The sequence below is a fragment of the Stegostoma tigrinum genome, chromosome 17, assembly GCF_030684315.1.
Source record: "Stegostoma tigrinum isolate sSteTig4 chromosome 17, sSteTig4.hap1, whole genome shotgun sequence".
In the NCBI taxonomy this organism is placed as follows: domain Eukaryota; kingdom Metazoa; phylum Chordata; class Chondrichthyes; order Orectolobiformes; family Stegostomatidae; genus Stegostoma; species Stegostoma tigrinum.
In genome coordinates this window covers 27,218,073-27,240,019 of record NC_081370.1, presented here as the reverse complement: position 1 = coordinate 27,240,019, position 21,947 = coordinate 27,218,073, and the positions used below count along the sequence as shown (strand labels likewise).

Below are 21,947 nucleotides of genomic sequence, written 5' to 3'. Positions count from 1 at the left end.
GATTTTGATAGACAAGGAGTCACTGTTCTGGAGGGCAGTCACGAAAGTGGAGTTGAGACCACAACCAAATTGGTTATGGTCTTTATTGAGTGGCAGAGTAGGCTCAGCAATTCAAAAGACAAATGCTAGCCTAACCTCAAGAGGTGGCAGTGAACGGGATGGATTTGGTGGTTAGAGAACAGTTTTTGGCCAGTACTCATAAACTATAGCTCAAACCTTTCAATATTTATTTGAAGGAAATCACTACTGCTCCAGTCTAGATGTTGGATGAACAGCATGAAAAGTCTGAAAGCAGTCAAGAGGTGGTGATGAGGTATTTCAGATTCCATTTGGAAGCTGATGTGCTTTTAGATGATTTTGCTGACGATTAGTATGAAACAGGGTTACCAGAATTATGATATTGTCAAAAATGAACTAAATTGTGATTCAATTATGCAATGTTAATTAAAATAACCACAACTTGAGAGCAGTGTGGGTTATTTTGTCTTGACGTGATCAGATGGGGAAAAGATCTCCTAGATGTCAGCAAAATAATGAAGAGTTTCTATCAGATGGATAGCTAAACTGTTTCCATTCATGGTCCAGAGTAACAGGGAATAAATATGAAGTTGCCTTTAACGGAGCAGAGAAAGGGGCAATATCTTTAAACAGGAAGTAATTGAAGTATTGGATTGGCTTCTGTATGGAGTGAGTGATGCAGATAATAATAATGCTGTCAACTCTGGTTGTATTTATCGATTTATCACTTGACCCCCTTTCCTGACTTCACTTTGAACCTTGGACAACACAGTGTGGAGCTGGAGGAACACAGCAAGCCAGGCAGCATCAGAGGAGCAGGAAAGTTGACTTTCGGGTCAGGACCCTTCTTCAGAAGACCTGCTGTGTTGCTCCAGTTCCATACCGTGTTCTGACTCCAATGTCTGCAGTTCTTGCTATCTCCTTCACACTGAACTTTGTTTATTTATGCTACATACACACAGCCCTTACCATATATTGAAAAGGGAATTTTTTTTGTTACCCAACTGATTTAATGATTGATTCAGTAATAGAGCCTTGTCCCTCATGTCTAATATTTTTCACTGCTAAGAAATGACATGCTCAAAAAAGGGATAAAAACACAATTTCTTTTTAGTTTAACTTTGGGCTGCCTGGAGCAATGTTTTGGAGATTAATTTCTTGGTAGATTCCAGTACAATACTGAAGGATTGATGTCTAAAGACCTCTTCATTAGAGAGCAGATGGGGTAGAATGTTAAGAGGTAATTTATTGACACTATGTTTCGTGTCAAAGATGCTGCTTGGCCTGCTGTGTTCATCCAGCCCACACTTTGTTGTCTTGGATCCTCCAGCATCTGCAGTTCCCATTATCTCTATAGTCACAGATCGGCTTCTGTGTTGCTTCGCCGAACGTTCAGAAGAAAACTGAAAGATCTAAGTTAATATATCTCTAAAAGTTTATGCCCCAGGGTTTCAGTTGCACAATGTTAACATTTGTTCTGATTTAATGTTTGGTGAGAGATTATCCAGTCATAAACACAATTCACCGTCAGTGAGTCATTGTTTGGAAATAAAGACGATTTTTTTAATCTGCTTCTGCCAAGTTTGCAGAAAGGGTCAAAACAGAGATGAGAATACAAATGCACAGGGAAACCAATATGTGATTAACGTTGAAACAACAAGCAGTAAGTCTTGTCAGTGAAGTGTTGATTAGATTTAAAACATTTAATCAGATTTAATGCAATTATTCAATGAAGTTGCTCTAAAATTAACTTGTAAATCTTGAAAAAAACTAGTTTCATTTGATTGAAAACTGCATTTATTGCTAATGGAGGAAAAGCTTTACATACATGTTTAAGAATGCTGTTAATAAAGACCTGCATGAAATATGTTCAATACAACAAAAGAGAGAGAGGTTGAATAAGGTCAGGGGAAAGTTTGGCGCGAAAATGACGCGAGCGGCTAGACTGCGCGCGCAGCCGCAGGTCTGCGGATCATGTGACCGTGTTTTTGAAAACAGGAGAGCGCTCGTGGTTGGTGGAATTCGTCACGTGACTAACGGTCGCGGGAAACCTATCGTGTTGTGGACGGCGCGAGGGGCGGATAGCTCGGTTTCTATCAGGACCGGACCGGGACAGGCCGAGCGGACAGCCAGGTTTTCATCAGGACCGTACCAGGCCGGGCTGACAGCGGGGTTTCCGTCAGGACCGGGCCAGGCTGAGCAAGTAGCGGGGTCTCCGTCACGACCCGGACAGGCCGAGCGGGCAGCGGGGTCTCCGTCAGGACCGGGCCGGATAGTGACTTTGAGTCTTCTGGCAATGAGTTTCCGCCGAGTGTGCATGAGAGCTGGTACCAGCCCCACTACGGCCTCGGGATTCCCTGTACAAAAACTCAGTTTTGCAGGGAGCGACGAGGAGGATGGTGGAAACAGCACCGAGGACTCGGCCTTCCAGGAGTCGCCGGACCCCGACCGCAAGTACGGTGGGATCTCTGAGCTCGGCCAGTGCGCAGAGGAGCTGGAGCTGGGGAACCTGAGCTGGGAGGATGGTTTCGTGGGCAGCCCGTCTCCGCTCAAAAGCCGACGGGATTACCGTGACCGTCGGGACTTGGAGGAATCTTCCAGTTCTCCGATCCGGGAAAGCGGCGACCGGGAAGAGTGCAGTTCTCCAATCCGAGAGGGAGGGGACCAGGAGGAGTGCAGCTCCCCGATCCCGGACTGTCCCGATACACCGCCACATAAAACACTCAGAAAACTGCGGCTCTTCGACACGCCCCACACCCCCAAGGTAAGGATGCCGCACATGTCACACCACCATTAACTGCCAGGGTTTTAAAAAAACCTTTCAATGTTATACTTTTAACCAGGGTGCGATCTAGGTGCTAGTAAAGTAGGACATTCTAGGGTTTGAATTGTTTAACCCGGTGAGAGGGAGGTGGGGTCTATCCCTCAGACCCTTTGAACAGTTTTAGAATTAGCTACCAAGCGCTTAACGGATCTCCGCCCTTTCTAATATTTATGTCCAAATGTGTGTTTTTTCACTTGATTTTCTCGAATACAGTAGTAACTGTTTTGACTTTAGCAATGAGATTGATATTGTTCTGGGCCCTGAGTGGTACAACATCAGGTTTGGGCATCTTTTCTGACTGCACGTTTCTCAGCTGCAACCGGTGGTAACTGTAATGATCAGCACGGTAGCCAGGCTCTTTTTCGTGAGCAACGGGAACTTGGTATATTTAAAATTGTAATTCACTTTTTCTAATTAATCTCTTGATCTAAGTAATGATTATTTATAGTTAAAGAGCACTAGGATTTTGAGATCCAGGTTCATTGATGTAGAAGTGCCAGTGTTGGACTGGGGTGGACAAGGTCAGAAACCACCCAAAACCAGGTTAGAGTCCAACAGGTTTATTTCAAAGCATAAGCTTTTGGAGCTTCACTTCTCCTTCAGGTAATAGTGAGAGAGGTAGTATCAAACGCAGTATTTATAAGATCAAAGATTCACACCATTGAGGATCTACTAAACACACCTAAGATGCTGTTAAATCTTGAATCAGTTGATTGATCAATATTTATATGTGAATACCTAAAACAAGTCATGATTCTCAGAGAACCTAAGGTTTTTTCAGTACCGAAAAAGTGACATTTTAGGTCAGATAGTGCGTGTTGGTTGGTGAGACCTTGTTTAGAATCTGTGTTTTAGTTTGGAGTTAAGCTGGTTTTATTTCTGAAGTAGGAATGTGTGAAAAGTCAATATGACTGTCAATAAGTTGTATTTTCTTGAGCAAAATAGAATGTATCTGCAAATAGATGTGTGTGTCGGGATGAAGATGTGGAGATTAAAGATTTAACAGCATCTTAAGGTTGTTTAGTACCTCAATGTTGTGACCCTTTGATCTTTTACTTATAAATCCTGTATCTGATACTACCTCTCATTAACACCAGAAGAAGGACTGAGGCTCTGAAAGCTTGTGTTTTCAAATAAGCCAGTTGGGCTATTACCTGGTGCTGAGATTTCTGACCAAATTAACTGAGGTATGGCTTTCATATAATCTGTTCATCACTCCTATCGGACCAAGATCAACCTAACGTGCAGTATAGGTATTTCATAGTAGGAATAAGTGAATCTGGATGTCAGCAATGGTTATCTCGTATGGCGGCATTAAATGTTAAGGAGTGTTTCTAGTCTCTTATAGTAGCTGCAAATATTTAAGAACTGAAAACAGAAAATCAATAAAAACCGAAAGAACTGTAGATGCCGCAAACCAGGAATAAAAAGTTGCTGGAAAAAGCTCCGATAACAAGGCATAGAGCTGGATGAACACAGGCCAAGCAGCTTCAGAGGAGCAGGAAGGCTGACATTTCGGAAAATCAACATCTGAGGTTCTTTTAAATATTGGAAAAGCTTTTTGTTTTGGGACAATTTTGTTCCAGTGGTTTTGTGCTAGTATTAGAATTAATTTGCAGAATGACTTTAAAAGTGACATATATGAATTTTGACATAGAAACAAAGTTGCTGGAAAAGCTCAGTAGGTCTGGCAGCATCTGTGAAGGAAAAGAAAGTTAATAACTGTGGAGGAGTCCGATGACCCTTCCTCAGTTCTTTTAACTCTGTTTCCTCCTCCACAGGTGCTACCACATCTGCTGAGTTTTTCCAGCAGTAGGTAGTAAGATTTCTGAAGGAGGCTCTAGGCCCGAAACAACATCAGCCTTCCTGCTCTTCTGATGCTGCTTGGCCTGCTGTGTTCACCCAGCTCTACACCTTGTTATCTGAGATTTTCCAGCAACTTTGTTTTTGATCCTGGTTTGCGGCATCCACTGTTCTTTCAGTTTTTATTACGCATTTTGGCTGTGGGACCTGTTGGGTTTTTTGGATTGTTTCCCTGCTGTCATGTTGTTACTACCAAAGTTGAACTTTTAAAAATACATTTTCTATGTGGTGATTTATTGTTATGTAGAGTTGTATTTCCACTAATCCTGAAGTATCACATCTGATATTTGTTTCTGTCTCTCAAGATCAATGCATTTCTTTAAAGATGGCTAGATAGGTGAACTATCCATGATTTATTTTCTCAAAACTGGAATAAATATATTTCAGAACTGTGTAGCCATAAATCTCCGGTCTGAGGAATATAGCCCCAACAAAGCACTCTCTGTTTAGTGCCAAATTATGTAATCTTAACTTGGGTAGTAGTGCATTTTACAGTTGATAAGGGGTGATCTTATGGAAAATAGGAAAATGACTTTGGGTTCATATTTCTTGTTGACATTGCAATGCTTTCTGGATTGATAGTTTGGTTTAGAATGAACAGTGAGTGTCTCTGTCAGCAGTTGCTGTTGGAATTTGCAGGTAAAGGAACTAAACCACAATATGTCAAATTGAAATGGTGCCGCAGTCTTTAATCCCATCTTCGGATCACTGTAGTTTCAATTCTGTGCAAAGCATAGTTAATGTAATACCATGTCTCAATCCTTCTTGCGAGCATTTTTAAATACAATTTAGCAATGATCTTTGAACAGCTGAACAGAAGCTTGTTCAGAAAAAAAGTTTGAGGGAATTCCAGAGCTGTGGCCTAGAAGCTAATCTTTTTATATCTTAAATAAAAACTTGTTATATAGAGAGAAAAGAGTTAATACTCAGATTTATGATGGCTTCAAGCTTGTTTTGAATTGTATGTATTCGGGCATATTTTTACATAGACTAATATTGGATGAAATGGCTATTTTGCTAGAATAGCACTTTATGTGAAGCACTCTCATACTAAAGCTACAATAGCCTCACTGGAGCATTGAAATTTATCTTAGGTATATTAAAATCAATTGAGTTAATGTCGAGCATTATTATCCTTTAAATTCTAGTGTATGTCTTTATTTTCATCAAAGGATTGGCTGCACCAAATTTAATTGCCCAAATTTAATTTACTGCTGACAGAAGTTGGCTATGTCCAGTAATCCCTCAAATTCACGTAAGAATATTTACCCTTTTCAAAGTGCTTCTCGTATATGACAGGGAGCAATCGTCGAATCCCTAAAGTACTCATTAACCCCTTGAAGGACATTCCGCCCCGTCAGTGTCGGCCTACATTTTCCACGAAGAACGTCTGGCTCACTTTTAAAAATAATTAGAACAGATTTTGAAGAAGGTGGTTTCCTAACTCCCAGAAGATGCTAAAGACGCTGGGATTTTGATGGTCAAAATACATTGTTTATTGACATAATATTCTTAATCATATTCTTAACCATATTCCCGACGCTTTAGTTATTGCTGTAGTCAAGGTTAACCGTGGTCTGTTGTAGCATTTTCTCTTTCCAGAAGCAAACAAGTATGAAATTTTAATAGATTGGGTTCGTTTCTGCTGTTGACAATGCTTCGGACTTAGTAATTGTTCATTAGTGTTGCGTTGCCTTTTCAGTTCAGATTTCTTTGAAATCGCGAGGCAAAAGGTGTACCACATGCAAAACCCCCTTTGATATAACAACGTCTGACGGGCAGCTTTGAATAATTGGTTTTATATATTCCACCATTGTAACTAGTTGATTTTTTTTCTGAACCTGACACTTTACGCACATAATGGAGACAGGTGGTGCACGTGTGTGTACTTGTCTCTCGGTTGCACGTGGATTGGGACGCCGAAGTAGTAAATCGCTGTTTATTTGCCGTCGTTTTCCGATTTGCGTTTACGCGCCATGAACAGATTTGAATACACGCGAGCCATTGAGAGGTTATCTATTAATGAGAAAATTTACCTTATTCAATTTGTTGAGCTGATTCCTGATTTTTTTTTTCCTTTTAAAATATTAACGCTGCCTTTTAACATTGCTCACGGTCCGTAATCGTTTTCCGCTTGTGTTTTTTTTCTGCGTGAAGAGTGATATAGATGAGTATTACAGAAGTCCTAGATTCTTTCCGGTTATGTTTGCTTGACTCATAACTTACCAGCCGCTTGTTGAACTCTTGCAAATCACGTGCTGTTATTATGACGTCTGTTGCTGTCTCAGTTGGTGCTACTGAGTATTTTGGAATGTGGAATTGGTTTTTTTTTTAGACTGCGTGCTACCTTTTTACGATAGTGCAAATTATTAATGAGGAAATGAAAAAGTTATTAAAATTAAGAGATTTTAAGGTTCTTATACGTTTGCTATCACATGCCCCCGGGGTGGTCCAAAACCAGTGGAATTATTTCTACTTTTTGCAACTACTTCTCAACTACTCATAAGGTCCTATGTAAAATAATTAAATGACAAATAAATTTGTCATATTAGTGCATAATATTTGCAGAAGACCAGATTGATATGGTTCTTCAAATGGAGATGTGATACAGAACCACATGGAGGTTTCTAATCCATCTTTCTAGCATAGTGGCTCAGTGGTCAGCACTGCTGCCTCATTGTGCAGAGGACCCGTGTTACCTTGCAGCCTTGGGCGGCTGTTCATGTGCAGTTTGCACATTCTTTTTGTGTCTGTGAGAGTTTCTTCTGGGGGCTGCAATTCCTCCCACAGTTTAAATATGTGCAAATTAGGTAGGTGGGCAATTCAGCATGGCCAGTAGTTTCCAGAATGTGTAGGTTTGATGGATTATCCACATGGATAACAAGAATTGGGTAGGGGGTGCGTTCGGTGGGGATGCTCTTACAGGTTCAGTGTGGACTCAGGCTGAATAACCTGCATTCTCAGTGTAGGGATTCTGTGAGCCTTCTATGAACTTTAACACAATTTAAATTGATTATCAACTGAACCAAGCTAAAAATGTAACATGGGATAACTTTGAATTTGCTGTGTATCATTGAGTTGATATCTAAACGCCAATATGTCATGCTTGTTTTCAGAGTTTGCTTTCTAAAGCAAGGGTTAGGAGTTGCCTGAGTTCCAACTCAGTAAGACGCCGTGGAGGAGCTCTCTTCAGGAATGTTGAGCAGTCAGAGAGAATGCCATGTGATTACAACAGGAATAAACCTCCACATGTCAACGTTAACCCTTTCACTCCAGACTCTATGTACATCCACTCTTCTGCGCAATGTAGGAGGAGGAAAAGAACCTACTGGGATGGGTATGTATTCCAGTTATGATTTAAAATATAGCTGTTGGAAATTTAGAACTGTGACATTTTATCTTGCTTTGTCAACATTTTTAGGTATGAAAAAACTAGAAACAACGTTCTGCTTTGGCTATGACATCTAACGGGGCATTTATTAATTTTAAGTATTTCCAGCACGTGCTATATTGCCTCTTGTGATGCTGAAAATCTATTTTAAAAACTTATGCCTTGACTGACTGCACCACTTCAATTCTCTGGTATTTCACACGGTACCCTTTGTTAACTTAATGACACTTGTTTCTTTTACATCTTTATTAAAAAGAAAATAGGCATTTCTTTTCACTAAGTTGTAATTTCTTTGTTTGCTGTAGAATGATACAGTAAAGCAGCAAAGCTTATGGTGTGATTATGCTGAATCTCAAAATGCTAATCAACTATTCTGTCTGCTCCCACCTCTTTCTCCTGTGCCCTCTGCAAAGTTTTTCCAATTTGAGTTTATATCCAATTGTTTTGAAATTTTATATGAATTCTGTGGCACAATCACTTCAGTCAATATTCCTGATCACAGCTTACTAAATTCTTCCCTTCTCCATGACTTCACCAGGTGAATTAAATATATCCTCTCATATAAACCTTTTTTTTTCTTGTGGAAACAGCTTCTTTGAATCATGTTTTATCCAAATTCCTAACTCTAAAGTCAACAACTCAGCTGTCCCTAATTTTTCCTGGATTTGGTGGAGACTCTCTTTGGATCTTGGATCTTGGATGTGAACGAGTGATTAATGTTTGAATCACAACTTCCTATCTTCAGCTACTGTGAAAATGTTAGATCATGGAGCTGAAGATTGATGTTCAGTCTGGTAAACTGAAGAGGTCTGACTTGTTATTACATTGAGTGCCTTAAATGCTATAAAGCTTGGAAATAAGAGCGTAAATCCTCTTTGGATGGGGAGGAATGTTTTTAGGTCACAAAGACTAATGTAAATGCGAGAAATAACATTATGATAAATAAACTTTGCAAGAACCTTATTTTATATGAAGTAACATTTATTTAGAGCTTTTCTCATAGCTAAAAACATGTCAACATAGTTTGAAGGTAAAATAAAGTGAAGGGCCAAATGTCAAGCTACTTACATAGAGTTGACAAATGCTCAGAGGGGAAAATAGTTTTTTAGGTGCTTCAAAGGGTAATGGAGTCATTTTGGTGCAAGAGGACAACGCTTGGCTTACTATATTCATCCCTGAAGCCCTGCAAGCTTACTGCAAAGGCCCAGCCAATATTCTGTTAAAATCATTGATAATTTCCACTGCATTCATTGCCAGTGTGTTCCAGATTATTGCCACTCATAGTGAGTGGGGAGGAGATGGGATCGCTTCTCTCATTCTGCTGTATCTTTTGCCTACCCCTTTTTTATTTTTGTCCTTTTGATCCTCATATGGTCAGTTAATTGGGAGCAGATATTTTTGTGACTTGCCTAAAAGGTGGAGTGAAGACTCATTAATGGTGCCTCTTGCACACCCAGGTAGGAAAATAGTTTGAATAGCAATGAGAAATGATAAAGATAAGGATTCACTTAGTGGTTCGGGCCCCTGAACAGTAACCACACAGTCGGTTGGAGAATAAGGGAAGAAAGAACAAGTGCTTGTCTCAAGTACAGCAGTAAAAATATTGGATGGGAACAGTAACAAAAAATGCTAATCAACCTGCTCAAAACAGTTTCAGTAAACGTTTTTTAAAAAATTTAACCAAGCGAGCATTAGTCCTTTAGAAAGTAAGTCTGCAGAATTAGTCCTAGAGATATACAGCATGGAAACAGATCCTTCAGTTGTCCATGCTGACCAGTTACCCCAAATCTAGTCCCATTTGCCAGCATTTTGCCCATATCCATCAACTCTTTCTATAAGTGTCCCTACCCAGATGCCTTCTAGGTGCTGCAATTGTACTGGCAACTCATTTCACGCATGCACCGTCCGCTGGTTGCAGGCCTCCAGTTCTAACAAGCAGCCCTCCACCACCACCCTCTATCTTTTTCCTTTTGAGCTAGTTCTGTATCCAAATAGTTCTCCCTCTTTCCGTGTGATCTAACCTTGTTAACCAGTCTTCAGTATGGATGATGGAAGCAAATCCCAGAAGCAGTTATAGATCGGGGAAAATAAGAGGAAGGGAAGAACTCAAGAAAATTTACCAGAAAAGGGACACTAAGTTGTTGGAGCTGTGATCTGACAAGTGCAGGGAAAATTCTGGGGAAATTGAGCAATTGTCCATTTTGTGTTAGATTCTGGAACACTGAGGTAAGAGGGATCAGGGTCTGCAGGTATAGCATGTAATTGGAAAAACTAATAGAATGTTAGCACGTATTGCAAAGGGAATTGAATACAGAAGTAGAGAGGTCATGCTTCAATTCTATAGGGCACTGGTGAGGCCAAGTCTAGAGTTGTGTATACTATATTGGTCACCTTTTTATTTAAGAAATGTAAAAACATAAAAAGTAACTTGATTGAAAAATGCAAGTTCATGAATTTAGAGAGGGCATTTCCTTTTGGCAAATTTAAAACTAGATTATTATTGTTTATAACCAACTAACCTATTTAAAACAAACAAGGCAGAAAAAATTGAGAGTCATGAATCTTTGGAACCGTTGCAGCAAAGGCAATGGAAGTGGAGTTTTTAAAAAAATTTTATATAGAATATTTTTAAGGCAGAGTTGGGTTTGTTTTTGGTAAGCAAGAAGGTGATAGGTGGATATGATATTATAATCAGAGGACTCATTAGATGGCTGAACAGGCTTAATGGGCTTCAAGGAGAGCAACCACATATTCTGTAAACTAGTCTTGTGTAACTAAGGTCCTTCATCCTTGCAACTATTTTGGTAAATCTTTGCATGCTTTTAAGCACTGTTGGATCCTAAAGTGTAATGACGAGAATCAAATGCAATGATTTGACCTCACCTGAACTTTAGTCTCCCCAACCAAATAACCAGTCTGTTGTATCGCTGTTCTGATTTTTTTGTAGATTTACTACTGTCGTTAGTGTTTGCCAGACTATTGAATATCCTTAATAGCATTATCATAAAATTTATGCATTTTGAATCTAACAGATGGAATTTGCCCTAACCCCCTCCATCATAGCCACTCTTTCCAACCTGGCAATGTCTTAAGAATGTAAGAACTAAGAGCAGGAGTAGGCCTTCTGGCCCCCTCGAGCCTGTCCTGCCATTTAATAAGAACATGGCTGATCTTTTTGAGACTCAGCTACACTTAACCCGCCAACTCACATGACCCTTAATTCCTTTACATTTGCAAATTCATTCTAATATCCTTGTTTTATATTTTTTCTGAAGTCTTCAACAATTCTGATATTGACCCATGTCCTCCAATGTGGGATGATTGGCTTAATAATTCCAGTAATCTTTTCTGCTTCTATATGCTGCAGACTGTCCCCTGCCAATTTAATTTAAACTCTTTCCAGTCAGGAGTGAACTTCCCAAAGAGCAGATTGTGTTCTTTTTGAATTCTAATCTTTCCTTCTGAAATGAATGTCTTTTGCCTGGAAATGGTCCCAATGCCTTAGTTTTTTGCACTGAGCCTGAGAACATGCATCAACGATTTCCTTGTCTGTTTTTAAGTTTGGTAACGTGGCATTGGGAATAATCCAGAAATTTAAACCTTTTGAGGTCCTTTTTCAACTTCATCTCAATCTCCTGAAAGGTTGACCGTATATGATAGAAAACCCTGAACATTTTGGGCACTGGGACTGAGTGAATTTGTGGATGGAGGGGAGCACTGGAGAAGTTGACATGGTTGTGAAAAACATGAATAAAGTGAGATTGGGATACAGGTGGGTGAGTTTGTGCAAGTGAACACTATCTATATTTGGGTGGAATGTAATAACCTGGCCACAGTTAGATATCTGAATTATTGGTAACGAAAAAAGTCTTGTCCTTGTATTGCGCTTTTTAAGAACACCAAATGTATTTAGTACCTCACTGGATATAAAGTACTTTTGAAGCATAGTCAGAATATTATAGTGTAGGAAAATGGCAGCAAGTTTTGCAGTAAGGCCCCACAGTGTTGTGATAACATGAAAATGAAGAGGGTATAAATCTCAACTGATTTTCGAACTAGGCCAATAATGTAACTTCAACTATGACAACCAATCATGTATTTAACAAAACACTTCTAGGTATGTTCAAAAGGAAAATTCTATTCTTGGCCACTTTATTATTTCATACCAAGTAGATGCATTTCCAACTTTGTATGTAAAGCATCCTTCCTTAATTTTACTGCCTGTAGCAATCATGTTAAAAGTATGCAAGATAACAAAGTGTGAAGCTGGATGAACACAGCAGGCCAAGCAGCATCTCAGGAGCTCAAAAGCTGACGTTTCGGGTCTAGACCCTTCATCAGAGGTGAGGGTCTAGGGCCAAAAGATCAGCTTCTGTGCCCCTGAGATGCTGCTTGGCCTGCAGTGTTCATCTAGCTACACACTTCGTTATCTTGAATTCTCCAGCATCTGCAGTTCCCATTATCTCTGATGTTAAAAGTATGTAATGTTTTTGGATGCTTCTTGGTTTTGTAATCTAATTGTTTTAGGTTTCCATGCAGAGAGATGATGGATGGAAGTGATGGGGAACTTGATGATGAAAGCATTCGGCCAGCAAAGGTAATGCTAAAATTCTTGGTGTATTATCTTGATTTAGTAACTCAATTTACTGTTTTACAATTAAGCTGATGTAATAGTGGTGTAGTTTCTTTTAAAACAAATGCAGGACTATTATGTTATACAGTTCATATGAGCAGAGAGTGCAGTTGGTGTCAGCCCCTGGTGATATGTCATGATATTTTCCTGTCATCTAAATTGTTCAGTTAATCTATTCTATCAAAAATGAAGTCTGAAAGCAGCTTTGCAGTTTGGATTAATAAATTGCTTGAAGACTAATCCAGAGACAAGATCCATTACAGAATTGTTTGGAACTTAAATGGAGTTCTGGAGAAACTCAGCTGGTCCAGCAGCAACTGAGAGAAATGATTATCCTGTCAAATCCAGTACGACTTTTCAAAATTGAAACTTGTGCTGATATCTACGATTGCATTGTTTGGAAGAATGCACACAACTTCATGGAAAGTACTGTGAACAGCACTACAAATAGTAGGCTGACTTGGGTTGATGTTTAAAGATGTGTTAATTTTTATAAAACATATTTTTGCCCAGCGTATTCTTCACCTTTTGTACCATGTAGAATGTCATTCAAAAGTATGCTCAGAAAAGTTCATTTCAAGTGTAAATAATTGAATTGAATGTGTCTTTAAGTGGTTAATTTTTTCAAAAATTATTTTTCAATTGTGATTTTTGACTTTCTATTGCTGAGGTATCTTGCATTTGAGTTAAAATTAATCTAATAAATTATAATGGGTTAAATTCAAACCTTAAATTTGAATGCTGAAATTGCTCTCTAAAAATGGATATTAATCACACATTTGTGAAATAATTTATTTCCAAAGTGGTTTTGGAAAAGAATGTTGCATGTGTTTTGGCTAAGTTTGAGCAGGATTACTTTTAGTGTGAATCTAATAATCATCTATATGCAGATATTTTGGCAGTTTTCACTTGATAATGCTATATATTATGAGTGGTAATCTAGTACCGTTTAGTATGAATTTTACCCATACCTCTTCCAGAGTAATAAAATACTTATTCTTTCGGTTTATTTCCTATTTTTTTTAAAATAGAGAATTCCAATCACTGAAAGTAACATGAAGTCACGATATACTACAGAGTTTCATGAGTTGGAGAAGATTGGATCTGGAGAATTTGGCTCCGTTTTTAAGTGTGTCAAGCGACTTGATGGCTGTATATACGCAATAAAACGTTCAAAGAAACCATTAGCAGGTTCAGTTGATGAGTAAGTAACTTCTGAATGTTTATGTAGTCAAAATTTGTGGTGACAGCCCATTTCTTAAAACAGGCAATACCTGTTCTTATTTTGACATCCAGCCCTTTGGCAGAATACTGAATTCTTCAGTGTTTTGATTATTTTGCCATTTTACTTGATATTGACTGCTCCTGAGGTTTTTTTGAGGAATTGTTGATGCAATGAATAAAATTCATACATGAAAAACTAATAAGTTTTTTCTAACTTTCCTAAATGGTTGCCTATCTTGGTCTTCAACTGGATAATTGGTTAATAACTGGAAATATAACCATTCTCTCTCCCTCTATGCTGACTGCTACATTTGCATTTCTATGATTTGCTGTTTTGATTACGTTCAAATTTTTTTACAGACAGAATGCTCTACGAGAAGTCTATGCACATGCAGTGCTAGGACAGCACACGCATGTGGTTCGTTATTATTCAGCTTGGGCTGAAGATGACCATATGCTGATACAAAATGAGTATTGTAATGGTGAGTTTTGGAATTAATGTTGTTTTAGGATATTACTTATATTGTTCTTGTATATGTAAGTTTACATTTAACCTATATTTAATTAAATTACATTATTCTAAATAATATTTTGTATACTTTTCGTTTTGAAAGGTGGAAGCCTGTCAGATGCAATATTGGACAATAATAGGAACCAACAGTATTTTAATGAACCAGAGCTAAGGGACCTGTTATTACAAGTAGCTCGGGGTCTAAAATATATTCACAGTATGTCTCTTGTACATATGGATATAAAGCCAAGTAAGTATTGAAATGCTTTGTTATTTTGATGAATGCTTTACTGTCACTTATATCCTCGTTTGGCTGTCAATAATTAGCTTTATAGTTTTAGTTTTATAGAATTTTCAAGTTATCTTTTTGGTAATCGCCAATTACGATGGGAAGAATGTAGGTGAATTTTGGTTCTTGGGAGAAAAACAGTGCACGAGGACCAACTTGCAGAATGAAGGGGAGTATCTAGGTCCTGTGTACTCAACTATAGTTTTTCTTGAAGTGACAAGAGCTTGGGACCTTGTGCTTGCTAACTGTGCAAATCCTATTCTCCAAGGTTTGGGACAAGGACTGAGGTGGTCGTTGTGACAGTTTCCGATTTGTACAGTGCTTCACTTGGTTTCACAGCCCCTCAAGAATTAGTAAAAGTTGATCATAGGCCCAGCCACCCTGTCCTCTTCCTAGACTTGAAATTCTTTAAGGAAAGAGACAGTAAGTGGCTTGGTGCATTCTGTTTTCTCTGCTTCTGAAGACTGTATGTACCAGGAATGTATTTTATTTGGAAGCTCACCCTTTGCAAACATTACCCAAATAAAATTGATACAGTCCTGAAAGGTTTGTCTCAAGTTTGAGTATGTATTGTTCATGCAACATGTTAGTATGGCAATCCTCATTATGCTCAATGTTGGATCAAGCCTCATTTTGTAATGCTAAATGTTACATTATGTTATTTTGCATATACTCGAGCCCTAAATTGTTAAAGGGGTTGGTTCCAGACTTGATAAAATGATTAGTTAATATTTGTATATTCTGGCACCGTGCCCGCCCTTTCACAAAGAGTCAGCTTCAGGATCAGTACATTCTCTTAGGTGTTGAATGTTTCATGGTATCACACTGAATTGACTGGCTAATATGATGTCTCACATGAAAGCTGTCTAATTATGGAAGTGTCTCATCTCTGCACTGATTATCTGTGCAAGTGATGACATCTAGTGACTTCTGTTAGACCAGGACAATTATCCTTATTTCCTGTAAAGCCTTTTCCCCAAAAGAATGCCTGAAAATGCTGGCAGCAATTGCATTGCCCATGTGAAATCAGAACTTGAGACCAGGGATAGAGTTAAAATGCCATCTGTTCTACACCATTTTATTTATCTCTTGAGGAAATCTGATAGAGCACAAATGTAAATTTCTGTGGCTTAGAGGAGCCTGCACTTATCATCTGTTTGGGCTATGAGAAGTATAGCCCCCATTCCATGGTTTAAGATGGCTGCACTGCCTTGTCACACCTGAGATCTACACGCTTGACGTTTAGACACCTATTGTGTAGTGGAGTTGGCTGATTTTTGAGGCCCTCTTTCTGGAATTGCTGCTAAACCCACTTGGGCTCACCAGACAATGTGAGTAATGAGGTATTCAGTCTGACTGCCTGTCTGTCTTCTGTGATTGTATCTACACATAAATGTCCCTTGAAGGGGCCAGAAGGTTTCAGGCAACCAGTAGGCATGAGGAAGGTGGGAAATATCATTCCTGGGAATATCATTTTAATCTGATGTTGCTAAGATTCCTCAAGGTTTTTGATGTTTGCAATGTATTGATATGCTTCTTTCAAAGGAGATATTTAATTCCTTTTTATTGATGATATTCTGGTTGGATCAATGGGTGTATAAATATCAGTACAGAATATTCAGCTTCTGAAATATGTTGTAATTGGAAGCCTGCTTTTTAATAGTTTGTGTGTTAACAGTGCTTTTTCTTTTATTTTCAGGTAACATATTTATATCCAAAAAGTTAGTTACTAATTCAGCAGCAGATGAGATCGATGAAGAAGACTGCATATTGTCAACAAACATTGTATACAAAATAGGTATAACTTAAGAATTCACTTCGCAAAGTTGGGGACCTTGAGTAAATAAAGTAACAGTTACCACTTGGTAGGAGAATAACTGGAGGACAATGATTTACAATGATTGGTGAATGAACCAGAGGGGAGATGGTGAATAATTGTCTCTACTTCAGGCTATAGTCTGCAGTGTCCTGTCTAAGGCTGATGAAAACAGATTTAAAAGAACTTTCAAGGAGAATTGGGTATATATTTGAAAAGCAATCACTTGTGGTGCTGTGATGAAACGTGTGGAGAGTGAGACTATTTAGACAGCACAGTCAAAGAACCTGTTCAGCTATATAGCCTGTTTCTGGGTGAAGAATTGTACACATTTAAATAAAAAGAAAATACCTTGCATGTTGGTAAAAAAGCAGCAGGTCTGGCAGAAACTGTGTAGAGAGAAAAAGTTAACATTTTAGAGTAGAAATACTCTTTGGAACCAAAGAGGCAATTTTAGACTTGAAGTTGATTTTTGTTTCTCTATCAGTTGATACTATCAGATATTCTGAGTTTCTCCAGCACTTTTTGGTTTAATTGTACAAATTTGCATTTGATTTGTAACTTCAAATTTATTTTTATTTTAAGGTGATCTTGGACACGTTACTCGTGTATCCAATCCTCATGTAGAGGAGGGAGATAGTCGGTTTTTGGCCAATGAAGTGCTCCAAGAGGTAGTGTTTATGATTTGTTACAATAGTTTTGTAGAATGTGTCCTTGACTATTGTGCCAACAGATTAACTATCTACTTCGCTTGCATCTCTAGAAATCATAAGGAATGCATCTGTATTTTTAACTGTCCTGGTTAAAATCTTGACCATCTATCTTTGGTATCAGCAATTTTATTAAGAACTGCTTGTACGTTCCCTTTTTGAGAAAGTTAGTTTGGTATGTGTACCATGCAGTTGGTGATTTCCACTTGAAGACCCAGAAGCTTAGCTGTTCTCTTTTCAATATGGTATTAACCTTTCGGCTGATCAAATGAGGTTGGATGAAATTTTAAGTGAACAGCCAGATTGTTGTGACATTTTCTACCAAAATAGTAAAATGTGTAGGTGACAATATTATTGCCAACTGCTTGCAGGCTTCGCGATACCTTTGTAAATTGCTTGATGAACCTGGTTGCTGCTCGCATTGAAACTTAAGTGAAATTAGAAGTCACTTTTTAAGTGAGTTGGAATTTTGGAGTATGAATCCACCATGTATATATGTTGCGTAAGATAATGATACTGCTTCAAAAATATTCCTTTTATATGTAGAGCAGTAATTTTAGCTGTATTCAAATGTATATTCAAAACCCTGTTTCTACAATACACAAAATATTCAACACCTACTTAAACAAAGAAAGAAGCCTGTAATTTATCTAAATATTGATTTGCTTCTCCTTTTGAAGCCCGAAGTGTGCTGAGAATTCTTACACGTTGGGCTGCATGATATTTTTTCTGATTGGGAAAAATTCTTTGTACCCTGGAGAATTAGGTTTCTGTAGTACCTCTGCTTTCTCTGTTCTGAATGGGTACCCTTTTAAAAATTTGTTTGTGATATTCGCTAAATATGTGGAACCAGACTTCCTGAGTAGTACTAATCCTGGTACTTCAGTGGAATCCTCTGACTATTTCAATCTTTTTCATGGATACTTTTGAAAAGTTTCCCGGAGAGGTCAGTTGCCCGGTGGAATCTTGAATTACCAAACAGATTTATCAATCCTGTGCTATGACAGAGAGGTTCTGTAGGATCCCCATGCACAACTCTCATCTATGTTTCAGAAACAGCTGACTGTCAGAAAATCTGGGCCATGTTCTAGTTGATTTAGGAATCAATGAATAATTGAACCAAGTGGATCAGAAATACCTTGAATTCAATTGTAGGTTAGTAGTTGTTTTTTCACCCAGCAAAATGGTGATCAGTTTTATGCATGAGGTTTTGAAATCTGTCTGATTTTACATGATGTTTGTAAGCACCCTAACTTAACTGCATAAATCTTACTTTCTTGCCCCATTCCCAACCCCATTGAGTCTTGTTCTGTGTGGTGATTTTTTTTTTTCAAATATTGTGTATCTCTGTTTCAGGACTATAGACATTTGCTAAAAGCAGATATTTTTGCCCTTGCACTCACTGTTATATCTGCTGCTGGTGCAGAGCCTTTGCCAACTAATGGAGAAAAATGGCATGAAATTCGCCAAGGAAAACTTCCCACAATTCCACAAAAACACTCTCAGGAATTTTTAGATTTATTGAAGGTAAGATATTTGCCTAGCAAGATTTTTTGGGTTTTGAGTTATTTTACAGCTTTCTACAATGATGGTGAAATTTCAAGTGAGAACAATTTTAAGTTTCACTTTGCTTTTTTTTTTAAAAAAGAATGCTTATTTGAATTTTCCATTTTAAGTTAATGCTCCATCCAGACCCAGAGAAACGACCGACTGCAAGTACTTTGATTAGACATTCCGTGTTGCTTCCAACTGCAAGGAAGAGTGCTGACCAACTTCGATTAGAGCTGAATGCAGAAAAATTCAAAAACGCACTTTTGCAAAAGTAAGCTTTTATTCTTCAATGGTTAGCCAGTTGTAGGTCTCAAGGTAACTGGGCCTCATTGACTTTAAACTGACTTTATGCATGCCAACATTAATATACAGGTCTAGAAATTTTCTACAGTATTGCCTGTAGATATTAAACTGTCTACTATGTTTGTAGATCTTACCAGTGCTTTGCTTTTGTATCACAAAACTTAACTGTTCAACTTTACTGATGTAGACTCGGCTTATTTAGGAAATACTAATCAATGTATTCACCTAATTTGGCGTTTAGGTGTGTGGTTCAGTTCTTCAATCATTAGGAAGATTTTTTAGGTAATGAATAGTTGCGTTAAGCAGGTCTGAAATGTTTCACATGTTGAGCTGGTGTGAGTAGTGTAATGGATACAAGTCAGGTTAGCCCAGTACCCTATGGTCTCTGTGCCTGACTTGTTATTCCTGCTCAAAATGCACGTACAGACTTAATTTTAAAAAGTGTCAAAGCTTTGCCATTTGGTTGCAATTTTCCTCTGTTATTGTACTTCTGTGTGACTTGCCCTTTTTCTCGCATACTCATTTTTGATACAGTTGTTCAGCTCTCTTTGCTCCTCAAAACTAATCAGTTGTTTTTTTAACCTTCTTTTAAAAACAAAATCGTACACTTAATTGTAGATACTTGGTATGTTTTGCTTTTCATTTTATTCTCTACCTCTTTTTCCTCTGCTGCCTCTTCTCCTCAATCTTGCATTCTTGGTACATTCTCAATCTTTAGAGATAGCATTATGACTTTTCTAGTCTGTGGCGTAGCTCCCTTGCTGGTTATACACTCTTAAACATCACTGTCACATGTCCACTCAGAGTGTAGCTGAGATTTTAACCACAAATAATTATTTGTGGAAGTTAGAGTAGCACAAGTATTATTTTGCCTAACAATGATTCCATAGAGTAGCTGTCTATGGATTGTAAAAGTCTTCAATGAATTATGCACCTATTAATTTTGCCCAGGAAATGTTGAAAATAATTATGAATGTTCATTTCTTTCTAAAGTTTTGCTAACTGAGATGCTGAATTAAATAACGAACCTTATTATTTCAGAGAACTGAAGAAGGCACAAATGGCAAAAGCAGCAGCAGAAGAGAGAGTATTGTTCACGGACCGAATGACGACTAGGTCTACTGTGCAAAGTAACAGAAGTGCAAGGATCATTGGGAAAAAGATCAACCGTTCTGTTAGCCTTACAATATATTGAAACTTTAAGGGTGAAAGCTGATTCTGTATTTTGTTTTTAGACTGGGGATTTCTTTTCCTGAAAGGTTTGTTGACAGTTCAGTTAAACACACAATTATAGGACCGTTGAGAATATTGTGTGTAAACTTGGTTAGGGTGTAGCATTTCTGCTGCCAAAGTGGTCTTAATTTTAATTTTTCAATTTTAAAGTGCCTTTTGAATAAAAGGGACAAAAATCGATCAAAAATATTGGGATATTTTTAATGTGGCTCATGCACCATGAATTCTGTAAATCTGCCAGGTTTTGTTTAAAACTTCTTTAAAACTAGAGGATGTATTTGAACCATGTTATACATTATACTGGGAGCACTTTGTAGACATTGGATTTCCATGGCAGACGCCATGGATGAACTTGTCTTGGATAAATTGCTGCTATATTAGTCAGTGTTGTACACTTGCTGTAAAATTCCGTTAGCATTATAAACAATCATTGCTGTACTAGGAATAGATGTTTTTGGAGAATGCATTTTTAATTATGTGTATTAAATGAAATAACAGTTGTTAACTGTTTACTGCTTGTGTTTGGAGCAGTTTTTTTTATTAAGCTAGTGCTTTGTAGGGATACATTGCACCTTTGTTTCTTGTAGTTTGTATTTTCTGTATTTTTAAAAATGTAAATTGTGGGCTTTGGCACCTGACTGTCTTGTCCAATAAACTGGTGTACATTTGTAAATGTTACCTTTTTAGTGTAAAGAACTTTGTCATTTATTACTTAAAATTACTTAAATTGATTTTTATTTCTGAAAATTCAGCCAAACCATAGATGGATTTCTAAGCACATACACTAGACAGTAGTGTAACAGTAATGTAACTAAATTAGGGGTAGTCCAAGATCTGAGGCTAATGCTCTAGCAGCAATGTAGCTAACAGAATTTAAATTGAATTAAATAAATCAATGTTAAGCTAGTCTTAGTTCTACGGTCACCATTTCTGTTATCTTTGGTTGTAAAAATTCATTAATTCCCTTTTTCAGGAATGAATTCTGCCACTTTTAAGCTGGTTTAACATGATGATGTTCCAAATCAACAGCAATATGGCTGACTTATTTGCCTTCTGAAACAGATTGGCAAACCACTCGGTTGTGCCAGTATCAGATGGACTGCAGTGGTTAACAAAGGCAACTCTTCACTATTGTCTGGAATAATTCGGGATAGGGCATGTTAGTGTTGGTGTTGTCCGTATGAAAGAAAGGTAATCTGTCCTCTTAATGACAATAGTTTTCCATTTTGTTTTAACATGCTCAGGTATTGTTTTAAAGAACTTTGAGCTATCTGATTTGAATATTAAATGGAGCTTTTATTGCAGCAATGAAATCAAAACCTGCACATGCAGCGTAGAGCATGCAATGAATTCAATTGTGGGAAACAAAAGAGCTGAACTGAATTGTAGATGGAAAATCTGTTTGGGTACCTGAAAAGCATTGGACTTCTAAACTGTGAAACATAAAGCAGATCTGAGGTAAATGATCTTTTGCACTAGTTTGTATTTATGTTGAGCATTGCATGAAAATATTTGTTTTGTAAGTGTAGTGTAAGCCAGTATCACTCCGTGGTCTAAACAGGCCAGAGCAATATAAGTCCA

General features: G+C 37.9%; 1 protein-coding gene across 2 annotated transcripts; it reads left to right on the top strand.

The window, feature by feature from the left end:
- The first annotated feature begins 2,051 nt into the window (after positions 1-2,051).
- Positions 2,052-21,021, top strand: wee1 (WEE1 G2 checkpoint kinase). Of its 2 annotated transcripts, none has more exons than XM_048545924.1 (11): positions 2,052-2,782; positions 7,822-8,042; positions 12,636-12,693; positions 13,761-13,933; positions 14,314-14,435; positions 14,568-14,714; positions 16,453-16,551; positions 17,155-17,240; positions 18,636-18,806; positions 18,956-19,101; positions 20,175-21,021. In XM_048545924.1, exons 1-11 carry the CDS (start codon positions 2,315-2,317, stop codon positions 20,326-20,328), a joined length of 1,845 nt encoding a protein of 614 aa, XP_048401881.1. In that variant the 5' UTR covers positions 2,052-2,314; the 3' UTR covers positions 20,329-21,021. The 2 variants fall into 2 exon arrangements, with proteins under 2 accessions (XP_048401881.1, XP_048401880.1); XM_048545923.1 differs by having other exon boundaries at positions 12,624-12,693.
- The last annotated feature ends 926 nt before the right edge of the window (positions 21,022-21,947 follow it).

Coding starts and splice junctions, on each gene's coding strand:
- wee1 (XM_048545923.1), top strand. CDS start 2,315: ATGAGTTTCCGCCGAGTGTGCATGAGAGCTGGTACCAGCCCCACTACG. Junction 12,694..13,760: donor AAAGCATTCGGCCAGCAAAG/GTAATGCTAAAA, acceptor TTTTTAAAATAG/AGAATTCCAATCACTGAAAG. Junction 19,102..20,174: donor AAAAACGCACTTTTGCAAAA/GTAAGCTTTTAT, acceptor TTATTATTTCAG/AGAACTGAAGAAGGCACAAA.